Source organism: Opisthorchis viverrini, assembly GCF_000715545.1.
Source record: "Opisthorchis viverrini unplaced genomic scaffold opera_v5_45, whole genome shotgun sequence".
Taxonomy (NCBI): domain Eukaryota; kingdom Metazoa; phylum Platyhelminthes; class Trematoda; order Opisthorchiida; family Opisthorchiidae; genus Opisthorchis; species Opisthorchis viverrini.
In genome coordinates this window covers 256,219-270,647 of record NW_008751701.1, presented here as the reverse complement: position 1 = coordinate 270,647, position 14,429 = coordinate 256,219, and the positions used below count along the sequence as shown (strand labels likewise).

At 47.1% G+C, this 14,429-nt stretch overlaps 1 protein-coding gene across 1 annotated transcript in view; it reads left to right on the top strand.

Moving 5' to 3' along the window:
* Positions 1-7,061: 7,061 nt before the first annotated feature.
* The window catches only part of T265_03229 (hypothetical protein), a gene marked incomplete at both ends in the record, with an annotated part of 53,399 nt that continues 46,031 nt past the window's right edge, over positions 7,062-14,429 (top strand). Inside the window, 3 exons of the mRNA XM_009167662.1 lie at positions 7,062-7,313; positions 8,648-8,892; positions 10,563-10,779. Of these exons, the coding sequence (XP_009165926.1) occupies positions 8,815-8,892; positions 10,563-10,779 (295 nt within the window). The remainder of the gene's footprint in view (positions 7,314-8,647; positions 8,893-10,562; positions 10,780-14,429) is intronic.

Here is a 14,429-nt window from a genome sequence, read left to right as displayed (position 1 = left end):
GACGGTTTGACGGTCATATGGTGATGAAGCAGCCGGTAAGAGTTAATTAGAAAAAAATAGACTTCCGCCCCTGGAACCCGCCTGGAATTCAGTTCACAGATGCTGCAGTTCGAAAGCGTGACTTCATGTTTATTACTTATTACATGTGTTGCAGTCGATCCATGGGACCAACTACTCAGGCAGTGGAAAAGAACGTCATTGTGCGAAAGGCAGTTAATACACTTAACGACAAAGAAATGCCTAAGTCACACATTAGATACGTCCATGTAGGTTGCAGAACGGACAAGAGCTGCAATTCAGCTCAGTGAGGCGGCCGACGAACACTACCTGCGAAGCACCTTTATGGCAAGAAAAGATGAATTTATTTCAGAATCCGGTCAATGCATTCAATCAGTCTGAACAGTTGCAACATCCACGCAAAATCCCGAAACCACTGACCTGCAAGAATTCAAGTACTGAACCTCTGGCCAACAGGAAAATATAGAATCTAGGATGCGAAATTCATGATAAGAACAAAGATGTTCCGGTAGACAGCTGTGATGGTTTTAACTGAATTTTAGCTTTCGGTTCCCTTCGTCCATCGTATAATGAATGGCGTTGCTCTGGAGCTGAGCTTACTCTGACTATGGATTCTGGGTATCATTCGTTATTAGGTATGACCTACACCCCTACAGAACTGAGCTGAAAGTTGCCTCAGCAACCAGAGCACTGGTGCATGTGGTTATGCCATGCTTGCCAAGTGTGATAGCACTTTGAGTGTGGTACCTAACCCGTGATATGCAATCACGCGTAAAAGAGCGCGACTCCAAATTTACATAGATCCGTCCCCTTCTGAGCACACAACTGTCATCGAAGCCTAGTTGTTCGAAGTGCCCGAGCACGCCAGGCTCTCACAGGGCGAAAAAAACCTTGCAAGCGAAAAGCATACTCGGAAACCACGAAGACAGGAAACAGACGACGCTGCCCCAGAGGGTCCTCCGGAGCGCTGGACTCAAACCCGGGGCACGAATATTAAGTCTGCTAACCTCCCTGGTCACTAAACTTCGGACTTCCCACCCTCGGAGGCAGCAGAGACGGTGTTTAAATGCTTGTCCACAAACTGCCTCAGCCTTTTTAACAAACTCGGTGATGTTGGACTGTCAGCTTGCCGTCCATAATCGCACTCAAAGAGACCTGGATCACACTTAGCTCTCTGACGCGGATATCTCGATAGACGATTACGGTATTTTTCGAGCCGACTCAAAATGACGGCGGGCGGGTGGGGTTGCTCTGTAATTACATGCAGCCCTATCAATCCCGATTGTCCTCTCTGATACAACTGAAGCAACTTTTTGCGATGCACTCTGTGTCCGAACCCCGCTGCACAGGTCCTATTCTCTCCTCCTCGGTGTGCTCAACCGTAGCCCATCTAGCCACCCTAATTCTTACCTAATTCCACATAAGTCTCACTTATGCGCTGTTTGAACGGAGCTTGGCAAACAGGTTTTTCTTCGTTGACTCAGCAAACACTCGACGGGGACATAGTAAGAAGATTTTCAAGCTGAGAGCACACATTCATTGAACAAAATTTTTTCCCATTTCGGGTAGTAGCTGCGTGAATGACCTTCCTGAGGCGGTTGTCCACGCTCCCTCAGAACCCAGTTTAAAGCACTAGTAGACATTTATTTATGCGAATCCTCACGCTGGCAAGCATACCGCCGCGCGCTGAGAACATAAAGAGCAGTGCTACACCGTTTTTTCATCTGTGCCTTCCAGGTGAACGACGGCCACTGACGGACAAGAACAAAAGCGACCCGGAAATCTTGGGCAATAGCCTCGATCCTGTGTGTCAATCCGTGAATCCGTGAATACTCCACCCTTTTTTCACTTGTGCCTTTCAGATGGACGACAGTCACTGACCGACAAGAAGAAAACCGACCCAGGAAACTTGGGCAGGTGCCTCGATCCTGTGTATCAACCTGTCAATCCGTGAATCCGTGAATCCGGGAGGACCCGAACGATACTCGAATTCTCTCCGACCTGTTCGCACATAGACTGAGCTGAGACAGCTTTGGCCTTGACGGTGCGCGGTTTGAAACTTAGGCTTGAGGTGTGTTCGGCATTTTCGCGACACAACACACACACCGTGGATCATAACAGAGAAAATAGTTGCGAAGGACTAAATGAAACAAATGATTCAAGAGGAAAAGTAGCACTGCGCAATGCTACCTGGGGGCCGCATGGCATGAAAGTTATTGGCATCTTTTCTGCACAACCTACAAGTGGGAATGTGAGAACTTCTGTGGATAAATCCCTCCTATCTGTTACCATTCCAATGCGAAATTGAGATGGAAAATTGCGTCCGGGTGGTTGTTAGTTCGGATGTCACTCAATCATCGGCCTTAGAATTTTTCCTGGGTGTATTTAAACCCGCATGCTTGTCGCTAGCGGCTCAGGGATTTTAAAGCTTTGAGACTCAGACAAATTGCAAATGGATGTGGACATGACGAAAGGCCGGAGAGAGACGGGGTTGCCTGCCAGTGACATGAAGTATGCTCTAATCGTTCAGCTGTAGCACCCTTCCAGTGCTAACTGCCCCGTCACCAGAAGGAACCACGGGGGCCTTGATAATGCCAGGTCGCTAGGGCTAGACAGGCGAAGCCGAAAAGCAGGGATGGTGCTCCAACCACGGACCTTCCGGCCAGTAAATCCGCTCTCTAACCATCTCGCCCAATATCCTCCAGTGATGTGTCTTGAAATGCTTTCCACATTTTCAGCGACGATCCTCCGGTGCTAAAATCGATAAAAAAAAGTTGAAAAGACGGTGCCTAGTTCTCAGAAAGGTTCCATTACGTGATTTCTCACGAATTCACTTTACGTAAATAGATCCTTCGGGATGCTACAAGTGAGCACAAAGCATAATTGTCGACATTCGTACGGGGCATACGTCCGGCCAGGTAATCTCTTTTAGTAATATTAAAGGCCAGTGGCAGTTGGAAATAGTTCATACAGAGCAGCGAAGATGGTGACTGAGCAGCTCGGCTTTCATTATCGTCACGCAAGACTCAAGCATGGTCGTGTCTCAGTCGGGCCCTCAGTGCTGCTCCAAGCTCTCGGCTTCAGTACATAGTTCCCCACCAAATCTCTCCAATGGACTGTCCACTGACACCCAGATATTGGCGCATCAGTTGTATCAGCTGCCGCTACCTATCCCAACCATGGCAGCTGCAACCGCTGCTCAGCAAGTTCACGATTTGCAAAGTCGATGGCAGCACTGCATGATACTTTTGCTATAAGTGATAAGTTCATAAAGCTTATGTTGCTAACAGCCTCCTACAATGAGGTGTGGACAGATAGCTCACCGTCTCGGGGTCTCCATCCAGGACAGCAGCAGTGATCAGCACAACTGGGTTTACTGGTAACCGTTTTCATAACTCGTTGACAAGTTATTCCTTCGACCCTCCAGGCTCGCTCGTGTGCTTGCCTTAAAAGAGCTTTTTCGAGGAATTCGGTCATCTGGCGTACAGTATCGCGACCAAAACAATAGAGCCTATGGAGTTTGATCATTTCATCCGTCGTGGGCGGGTTATTTCGGCTGAAATCATTCGACATACTTCACCCCATAATGTTTGAAAACCGGTCCTCTTGAGTGACTTGTATACAAATACCCAACAACATAGCGGTCACAGTTCAGCTGTAGCATCCTTTTAGTGCCTAAATGCCATGCCAACTGAAGGAAGCACGATGGCTGAGATACTGCTGGGTTGCCCAAGCCTGGACATGGGAAGTCGAGGCGCAGAGGCTGGGTTTGAACCACGGAACCTCTGATCAGTAAATTCGCGCTCTGACAATGAGACCTCTCCCTTCCTAAAATACTCAACCGGAGTGTTGTTCGAAATTGTGAGTCTATCATCTCAATCTTCGGTTCTAGGAACTTCAAAGAACACGTTGTTACAAGCAAAAAAATGTGGGAAAGGAAGTGATAAAACGGATTGACTCGGGCTTTCACATTGGTTTTGCTCAATAGCAGCCATCCTATTGACCTCTGTGACTGTCATGGTGGCCATACGACTATTGTTGAAGATATTTTTAGTTTTTCAGTAGAAAATCTGCCACGTAAGTGGGGATATTCCATGTTGGAAGGCTGGGAAGCACTGTACAGCTGTTTCATCCTTATTGCGAATCATCAGCAGCGGCCATCTCATGCAGCTCCAGAGAGTCTCGAGCCCGCCGTCTCCCGTTAGCATTTTGAACACTCAACTGTTCGGCCATTGACGCCTGACCAGCAGTGTGATTTACTTGCTCCTGGGTGGGATATGGTGCTGTGTTTACCCGCAACCTTATGTATTTCTAACTAGACATTGGCCTCTTGCCAGCTTCGGTACTTCTATTGCCGCGCACTGTAGGGACACCTTGAAGCTAGCCTCAATCGTTGGTTTGGTTAGGGCGCGAACTTACTGACCGAAAGGTTCTTGGTCCGAATCCGATCCGCATCTCGATCACTCCTGTCTAGGCTTGGGCAAGATGGCAGTATCTCGGCCTCATGCTTCCTTCGGGTGGTGTGGAACCTAGGCACCGGAAAGGTGTCACAGCTGAACATATATTATTATAATAACTGGTGGCAATACATAAGTAATGCATGAGCTTGAGGTAGCAAATTAACTGGCAACAAAGTACATGGTTTGAACCCAACCCCTCGACTGATCCAGGCATCGTTTTCGCAGTGTGGCTTTATCACAACCCTCGTTTTTCCTTCACATTGCATGGCAGCTGTGCACCCGTGATACATACTGTTGTTCCCATAGACGTTGGCATAATTGTCCTGCTGATGATCGTCAAAACACAACCCAAGGTCTGAACACTATTAACCAAACACAGTTCGCCGCTTAGTCGCAAGATGGCAAGTTCTCCACGATGTTCTGGAAGTGTTCATCCAAGTGTTAACATTTTTGCAGCATTTGTGCTCCTTTTTCTGTTTTACGTTGGAACACCTCCAGTGTCCCAGGCCGACCTACTAGCTTTCTGATGTTGGCCGCAATCGTGTTACCATAATGAAACTGGTGTAGGCAACTGTGCGTACTAAATCTCTGAGCCAGAATAAGTTACTTAGATATCTGTCGAACTTTGCCCCAAACGATACGTGCCACGCTGAAAGTCACTATCGAGTCAAGAAGGGAGAATGTCCTCTGTAGTCGATGGCTTTAGATTACAGAACATCATGGATAGAGTTTAGAGGCTCATTTGACTCTATATTCGAAATTTTTTATTCGAGTAATCGGCAGGGATGAACGGTATCTTTTTCAGAAAAACTACTTGTCAATCTGATTTGCCTCCAACAGAACAAGCAATGGACAGGAAAAATATGTTCAACTGCAGCACCATTTCTGTGCCTAACTGCCATGCCATCCAAAGGAAGCACGAGGGCTGGGATACTGCCAACTTGCCCAAGCCTAGACAGGGGAATTCGAGAGGCAGGCGTCGGATTCGAAACACGGATCTTCCGGTCAGTAAATTCACGCTCTAACCACTTGGGGCATCTCGCCCCCGAACAAGCAATTGAGTGGCATGTGAGAAGAAATTTAGCACGGCGTTTGCCGAAGAACCGTACAACTAATGGGGCGAGATGGCTCAGTGGTTAGAGCGCGAATTTACTGATCGGACGGTCTGTGTTCCGAACTCGACCTCTGCCTCCTGACTTCCCCTGTCTAAGCTTGGTCAACTTGGCAGTATCCCAGCCCTCATCCTTTCTTCTGGTGGCATGCTAGTTAGGCACCAAAAGGGTGTTACTGCTGATCAGTTTTTTTTTACCAAGAATAATTAGTAGACTCATGTCCTCTTGGCACCCTCTTTATGTATGCGATGATTCATGGTGAAGTGGTCATGTCGGGTTTTGTATCGTAATTTACCACCTTCCAAACCATAAGTTAAACTCAACATTATGGCCCAAGTGGGTGCGATCACGTAGGGAAGCTAGGGGATGCCTGTGACACCTCAAAAACGATAGGAAACATTGATTTCCACGAGAAATGAATGTTTTCTGTCAGTTGAAGGGAAACGTAGGCTCGGAACGGTGGGTTATCCTATAAGTTGGTTGCGCTCATTTTCGGTTGCTCACATGCCTTCCGGAAGCATTCGGAAGCCCAAGTGCAACTCGTGAGATTATCCATGATCGGAATCACGTGGTTCATGTTTCTAATGGGAAATGTCTTTGAGTACCGGTTTAAAAATTCATGCCAGCACTTATGGCGTGAGGAACTCGGGAACTGAGAACAGCAGCTCTTTTGGCTAAGCACTTGAACACACCGAACATCACTCACCCACATCTTGTAGGATGATTATTTCCACCGATAAGGCTTTTAACTGAATGGTGGAAGCGAACCATCGGTGTTAAACGCTGACGTCTTGCTGTCGATAATGGCGATTATGACTAGGTTGTCTGCACTATCCCTACATTAGGCTACTTCGACTGCACAAGACAGTCACTGTGAAGTAATTGAACCGCTCTAGGTCCTATGTCGATTAAGACCTACACCTGGTATTTTCAAAGCCTCGAAGAGCACATCTGATGTTGACAAAATGTTCAACCGCACGTACTTCGCTGATGTCAGCATCTTGCACCTTTGGGCCTTCTGTCAAAGATTCCCTGACATCACTCCTGATACCTGGACAAACCTCCATGGATGTATGGCAATTGTTCATTGGTCTTCGCTACTGAGGTTCTGTCGTTCTAGATGTTGATGGCAGCCGGAAGTGATTGTATCATGTACTAGGACCCGTCGATGAGATAAAGCAGATAATCGTTCAACTGTAAAACCCTTTTTGTTACCTAACTGTCATGCTACCAGAAGGTAGCGCGAGGGCTGGGATACTGCCACTTTACCAAAGCCTAGACAGGGTTAGTCAAGAGACAGAGGTCGAGTTCGAACCACGGACCTTCCAGTTAGTAAATTCGTTCTCTAATCACTGAATCATCCCGCCCCACGTCGGGGCCTTTGGCAGTCCGAATCCGTTAATTCAGGCTATTGTGTTAGTGTCACTAACGAATGCGAAGATTTGTGAACCATTGTAACTTCCCACCTTTCAGCCTGCCCATTTATCACAATTCGGCGCACGTGACTACTGAGCGAAATGTGGTTTTCTGTTCTGTGGTGGTTGAGTATACTGAGTAAGTACCAATATGTAGTACGCTTATGCTCATCATTCATTAGGTGCCGTCTACAGCCAACTCTTTTGGAATTTTGACTCCGACAATAAGACGGTTTTCCATGCTTACATTTTGGAGAAAAATCTCCAAGTTTCTACCCATCCTCCGCTGCATGTCAGCCTTCCCAATGGTAGGTTCTCAGTTTGTGACTTTACTGTAGCGTATTCTTATACACATAAATGCACTTCTCTTGTTCTTATCACATCTTCATGCTTTCCTTGCTGGGCCTACGGGATCCTGCTTGTACCTGACCGGAAACCCTGCATGGTATGGGACACAAACGACCTCAGCGATGCACATGGGGTAATTTCCTGGCTGATCAGTCTAGTTAGTGTTCGTCAGTCGTTGTTCAGCCGGCCAATCCAACTGCTGATGCCTTAATTCGACAATGTGCTCAGAAATGGCTTATTTTAATGCTCTCAAAAGATGCAGGTGCCTCATTCTTGATAGTGTTTGTACTATGTACCTACCGTTCATTTTTCTTCCCACACCTTACTGAAGCTTTCTCCCCTCCATCATGTGTTACTGGTGGTGGTGATAATGATGATCATAATGAACTAAATCTGAACTAAATCTGATAGCACCCAATACGAAAGTATTCACTTACGATCCAGTTCAACTGGTGCAAGACACTCGTTTCTACACTAGCTATCCATTCCTACCTATTATCCATGGAAGAAATGCCATCGGTGCCCTGACACTGAGAGAGGCCTTTCACTCTATCTTGGGATTATAATCATAAGTAGGCGAATGGTCTTCATGCCTCTTGCGTGCATAACGGTAGTTATACCCGTTTCTGCTTCACTCGTCCCAGTGTTGCACACCCCGCATGTAAATCAGGTCGAAACCCACATATGGGCGATCCGAACTGCTGAAAATGCTCAACAGATTGAACAGTCAAACACCAAGTCGGATGAACAAACTCATATCGGAATGGAGCGATGTTGTAGAGACCCACTTGTTCGGTTTGTCGTACAGCAAGTCTTAATTATCAATTCGGTCCTCCCAGTGATAACTTGTACATCACGTCTGTTCGCTACTGGACAGGACACTTTTTGTGCGCTGCTTATCAGGACCGTTCTTTCGAGTGTAATAGGTGAGCCCATCACACTTATTGTCTCAACGATTCACCTTGTTTGCCATCTCCATGGGATCGTTTTGAGGGGATATTTGAGTCCGATTTGGTCCATCTCTCGAGGTTTGTATTTTTCGATACAATTTCCGTCAGTTTCCGTGCCATCCTGAGCATTAATGGTCCTTTGTGTGCTAGGGCACATCAACTCAAAACTATGTCTAAGGGTTCCGTATATTGTGTTTGAAAATCAGAGGTTTCCGAGCCTTCTGGAATGCATTTGGATATGAGTTGAAGTCCAAGTACCTCCCAAGCAAGATTAATTAAGCGCATATCTCTAAAGGGTGTCCTTTCATTACAACATTGATTTCCCGCTCTCAAACGTTTTGCAGGTGGACATCTCTGTCGTTTCATTCTCCTACCGACCGAATCCAACGCAGTGCCACCGTTCATCACTGCAGAAGTCACTGATGGAGAAAGAGGATATGGTCGAATAGTGCTGAACGAGTCTGCTTTGTACGTCACCCGAGCACATGGCGATACCACAGTCCACGGTGGCATGTTTCATTTGAAAATTTACGCTGAAGATTGTGGCCAACCGCCACAGGCGACGCCTGTATGGACATTGAATGTGATTGTAAGTTGCACGTAGGCTTTAGGGGAGGAGTTTCTTCGGAACATTTGTGGTCATTCATAATAACTTCATCTCTACTACTTCCAGCTGATACCCCGGGAAAAACTGCAAAATATCGCTCCATAGAAAAAGACTACTTAGTATTCAAATAAACGGCCGTCGAGATAACTTAGTGGTTAAGGCGCCAATTTATGGAACGAAAGGTCCGTGGTCCGAACCCGATCTTAGCATCTCGACTGCTTCTGTGTAGGCTTGTGTAGGCAGCTTGTCAGTATCCCAGCCCTCGTACCTCTCCGTTGGCATGGCAGCTAGGCACCGAAAGGACGGTACCACTGAACGATTTTTTTAAAGATTCCATTGAATATTATTTACCCATTGTCAAGTGGTTATTAGGACCGCGGTGACAAGTGAAGATTCAAATAAGATAGTGTCAACCAACTAGGTAGATTTCTCTACCCCCGACAATTAACCGTCGCTTTTGGTGCATAGTTGCCATGCCACCCGGAGGAAGCACGAGGGCTGGGATACTTCCAGGTTGCCCAAGCCTAGACAGGGGAAGTCTAGAGGCAGAGGTCGGGTTCGAACCATGGATCTTCCGGTCAGTAAATTCGCGCTTTAACCACTGAACCTTCTCTCCCCTTCGTGCATATGTTAGGGTCTTCTGTGCACATTAGCTTGCTGGACACTGACCCATCATTACTAATTTGGTGAACGCTACGAGTTTCGCGTCAAAGACGAGTCCATCTGATGATGGTTTGTTCGGATGTATTTTGTGATGGTAACTTGTTGCTGTTCCGGTGACTTCCAGCATTTCGGAGGTTTTGACAAGCAACTGTGTCCTCGAACATGTCGGAACACATAACCGGCTGTGCACTGATGATGTCTCCTCGTTTTTGGGGATGAAACATATTCAACTTAGTTGCCAAGCCTCGCGAACGGATCAACAGCCAGTAAATTTACACTCTTCGCTGTTTTGTGCGAACATGACTGTTCTACATCTTGTTTACTTCTAGAGAGTGTGTCACCATATATTCTTAGTTTTTTTAAGATCGAGTAACGTGAATAATACTCGTAGCGGTTATACTCGAACTGAGCCACTCTCGAGGTATCATATTCCAGGTGAGAGTATGTGATCAAATGAAAAATCGATGATCCACTCAGCTCCTGAGGACACTTTGGACCTTCATTACAAGCTCAGCGAAACTCAGCTACGGGACACTATCATTTTAACAATTTCAGGGCGCTATTTCTTAAACCGCGCGTCCGTTGATGAACGTGATTTCCGGGTGTAATTCTCGCTCTACCGTTGAGGCAATCATGTGACTACTGGCGAAGGCTTAGTATTTCTTAGGTGAATATTCATGGATCCTTGAAAATCGTCCTTCAGCTCCGCATTGACGATATTGCGTCGATTAGTCATGAAACTTTTGCAACTCAACTGCCAAGCTCGGTGAACAGACCAACAACCAATGTTGGTTTCTTTCAAGGCGCACAAACATCGTTCATGCATTCTTTGCCATTAAGTTAGGAGCTTTCGCCTGCTTTTTGTCGTTTATTCACCATCGGATGAAACATATCAAAGAATCTACTTATGCGACAGCTAATATTTTCACTTCTATCCGTTGCTCTCCTCACTGTATCGGCAATTCCTCTTTGTTGCCTTTCCGTACCAGCTTGTCCCCACGGATCTGCCTGTGTGGTCCGAAAGGCACTACACTTTCTTCGTGCCATCCACACTACCGGCGGGTGGCATCGTGGGCAAAGTCACCGGCTACGCTGCGTTCGACTTTGACGTGGACCCTTCGGAACGTCTGGGCGATGATACGGGAATGTGTGCGTACGCGATCAACAACCATCTGTCGGACGGCAAGTTTGATATTGACGGACATGGTGAGTGTCAGTTTCACTGTTCCTTGTTTTGTCATTGAATCGTACCACGGGTCGTTAAAGCAGAACTTGTGATTTGACCTTTTCGGACCTGGGCTAGACGGATATCTGTCCATACTGGTTCGGTTATCGGATAACGAACTGAAACTTCCCAGATATTGGTGAAGTACACTCATTTGCAAACCAATTTGGTACAAATGAATCTATCATTCACCTTATTGTTCGAATGAATGTAATGCACAAGCGGGTGGCGGGGCGGGATGGTCCAAGTGGTTAGGGTGAGAATTTACTGACCGGAAGGTCCGTGGTTCGAACCCGACCTCTGTCTCTCGACCTCCGCTGTCTAGGTTTGGGCGACCTGGCAGTATCCCAGCCCTCGTGCAACTTTCGGGTGGCATGGCAGCTAGGCGCCGAAAGGGTGCTATAGCTGAACGACGGGACTTTATTCGAGATGTCGAAAGGCTTCGCAAACGGGGAATTCAGTTGGGATTCCCGTTTATACCGAATTTATCTGAGAATGAGTCTATTTCACCATTTGCGTGCATTCTGTTGCTCAAGCTTGACAGAAACTCGAAAACTGCCCAAAAAGGACGAAATTGGTAGTGAGCTGTTCAAGTGCTTTCAGCAACCTTACGATTAGTACGTTCTCTGAAGAAGATGAACTATTATTTTTGTCAACTGACAAAAATAATAGTTTATCTTCTTCTGCATAGGTTGCGCTGGCTTGGCCACGTGCTGCTTATGTCAGTCGACCGACTTCCTCAAAGGGCTCTTTTCGCACAACCACGTGAAGGTTGGAAGAGAGCCAGAGGCGGTCAAACAATGACTTGGCAGTGAAGTATGAAAGCAATTATCATCCAACTCAGCTGCGCTGGTCATTGCTGTCTTCCTGAATGGGGACTCGAGGTGGGCCACATCAATGGCTAGAGACATTGTCAGATATGGCCCAGTCGCGCCCTTAATGGCGCTCGTGCATCCAAGCTATTGCCTTCAATGCATAGCTCCCTTCCCAACCCCCCCACTTGTCAGTTCACTGACAGTACTGGATTTATGCACCGATTTGTCATCTCCCGCTTGCAATGCGCAGCTACTTACCCCTCCCCCCAAATCATCGGTGAACGAAACTGCGGCAGCTGCAACCACTGTACGACAAATACGCGGTTATTACAGCTCACAATGATGAATGGTGATTTGTCAACCGGAAGTATATGCCCCGGATATGGACATTGTACTCGTTTCGTATACAAAACTACTGCTGCAAGCACAACTGGTCCTCACAACGTGAAACTTTTTCTTGGCCTGTCTTATTAGCATGCGCATATGTGTATGCATAGTTCCTACAAACGTCCGCGTTTTTTATCGCCACAAGCCAGAATCACTCAGCGTTAGCAACCACTTTTTATATTATCAAAAAAAAGACCACAAGTCGGCGGACAAACGTCTTCGAGTGTGCCTTCAAAAGCCGTCTCTGACTCCTGTCGCTTTGGTGCTTTCATACTCAAGGAGAGTCAATGTCACATGAATTTCTCACTTTCCAATCCAAGCAGCTGTGACACAACTGGATAAGGTCGCTTCATCGAGATGTAATCAGACCATGATGCGACGTGGATCATTGATCGAGTGAAGGACTGGCGGATACGCACACGCGTTCATCCGCGGACATAGCTGAACATCCAGGACATTCGCTACACACGAACCGCAGACGTGTGAACGGTCAAAAGAGAAGTGTCAGTGACGCTTCAGTGGCATTTCGCTACACACGAACCGCAGACGTGTGAACTGTCAAAAGTGGCATTTGAGAACATCCAGGACGTGTACGTGACTTTACATGACGCTTTTCGGAAATAACGGCGATCTGAACAGCGAAAGGAAAGGTGGCTGAAGCGAAATGGCTCAGCGGTCGGAGCGCGAATTTGCCTACCGGAAGGTTCATGGTTCGAACCCAACATCTGTCTCTCGACTTCCCCTGTCTAGGCTTGGGCAACCTGACAGTATTCCAGCCCTAATGCCTCCTTCTGGTGGCATGGCAGTTAGACATCGAAAGCGTGCTGCGGCTGAAGCGAGTCGGCCTATTTCAGTCGTAGCTGACCAGTCACTTCATACGAGTTCCAGTGGACCCGAATTCGGCAAGAACATAAACTTGTCTTATGGAAGGTAACGATCCATTTGTTCTTGAAAGACAATCACTGTTTGAGTCAAACATGGGCATCGATTGCTGCTCTCACCATTCGCAAGATTTTCACCAGCATCCCGTGCATAGTGAATGCTTGTGGTGTCCAGGTTGAGAAGCTATGTTGGAAACCTAACGGTGATGTTTTTGTTTTCTATTTTCGGGGTTGCTCTCCTAGAGGGAGGACACAGCTCGGTGGTTAGAGCGCGGACCGACTGACCAGAAAGTTTCGGACACGGCCTTTGCCCCTCGACTTCCTATGTCTCTAGGCTTGGGCAACCTGGCAGTATCCCAGTCCTCATGCTTCCTTCGGGTGGCGTGGCAGTTAGGCACCGAAAGGATGCTACAGCTGAACGTTTTTTACTGTCTTGGAGAGGTATATTCTCATCCACTAGTAATCTCTGACGAACGGAATTATTTGGCAGATGCAAGCCCCCTCAAAGACCACCTTCAGGCAGCCACCACTCAACCACTTTGTGTGTGTCCTTTGGACCGTAGCACGTGACACTCTGCTGATTGGACAGTGACCATCTTTCCACGTTTCGTTGTTTTCACAGCACCCAATGACACTTCTAAAGCCTAGATATGTATTTCCAGACTAGGAATAGGTTCTTTTTGCGCTCCCTGTCTTGTAAACATGAACTATTTGTAGCGCACTTCTAGGGGACCATTGTCTATGCAGGGTGGTGATGTTATCTGGAGATTTCTCAGCAGGCGTTCCGACGTACAGGAGCTCGTCTCTGGTCCCTTTGATGGCACTAAAGCATTTCATATCTTCTTCAAGCCAAATATCTAAGGCATTAGGGAATATACACTCATTTGCAAACTAATTCGGTTTTTTCGAGAGACTCACCTGGAACCCTGCTGAATCTCCCGTTTGTGATGTTCTCAGGCTGTGAACTGTTGACGGATTTTCAGTAACCTTATGAGTAGTACATTACAAAGATATCTAAGGCATCACATTCGCTCTGCAAACTCCGTGTATTATCACAGCTGAGTTGGATCCACTTGGGTCAGGTTAAAACAATGAACTTCGGTTGTGTGTGGAAGCACCAATAAGTCAGGAGTAATTCAAAGACACAGCGGAGTTATCAGGTAGCCGAGGCGTAATGGTTTGAGCAGTCAATCGAAGGGGGGAAGGTGCAACTACTATCAACGGTTGAACTAGTCGGAATCCAGCAGTTTGACGCGACCCTTCTCAAATCAGTCGGTTTCGGCGGAACGTCTTTTTTGAATTCACAGATCACCTGGGTTCCCCGTTCTATGTGTAGCTGATTGGAGATTACGGGACGCGTGACAGAGTGCGTGAAAACAAAGCTACCGGGCGCCCGTCTTGATTGGGAGTGGCCGCAATGGCTATGTCGGAAGCATCAGTTTCCACAACGAGTGGACGAGTGTAGTCTATGGTGAAAACGGCTGCCTTTTCCAAATCGTGTTTGAGCTTATTCAGTGCCGCTTGTACGCTATCTGGAATCGGGAAGAT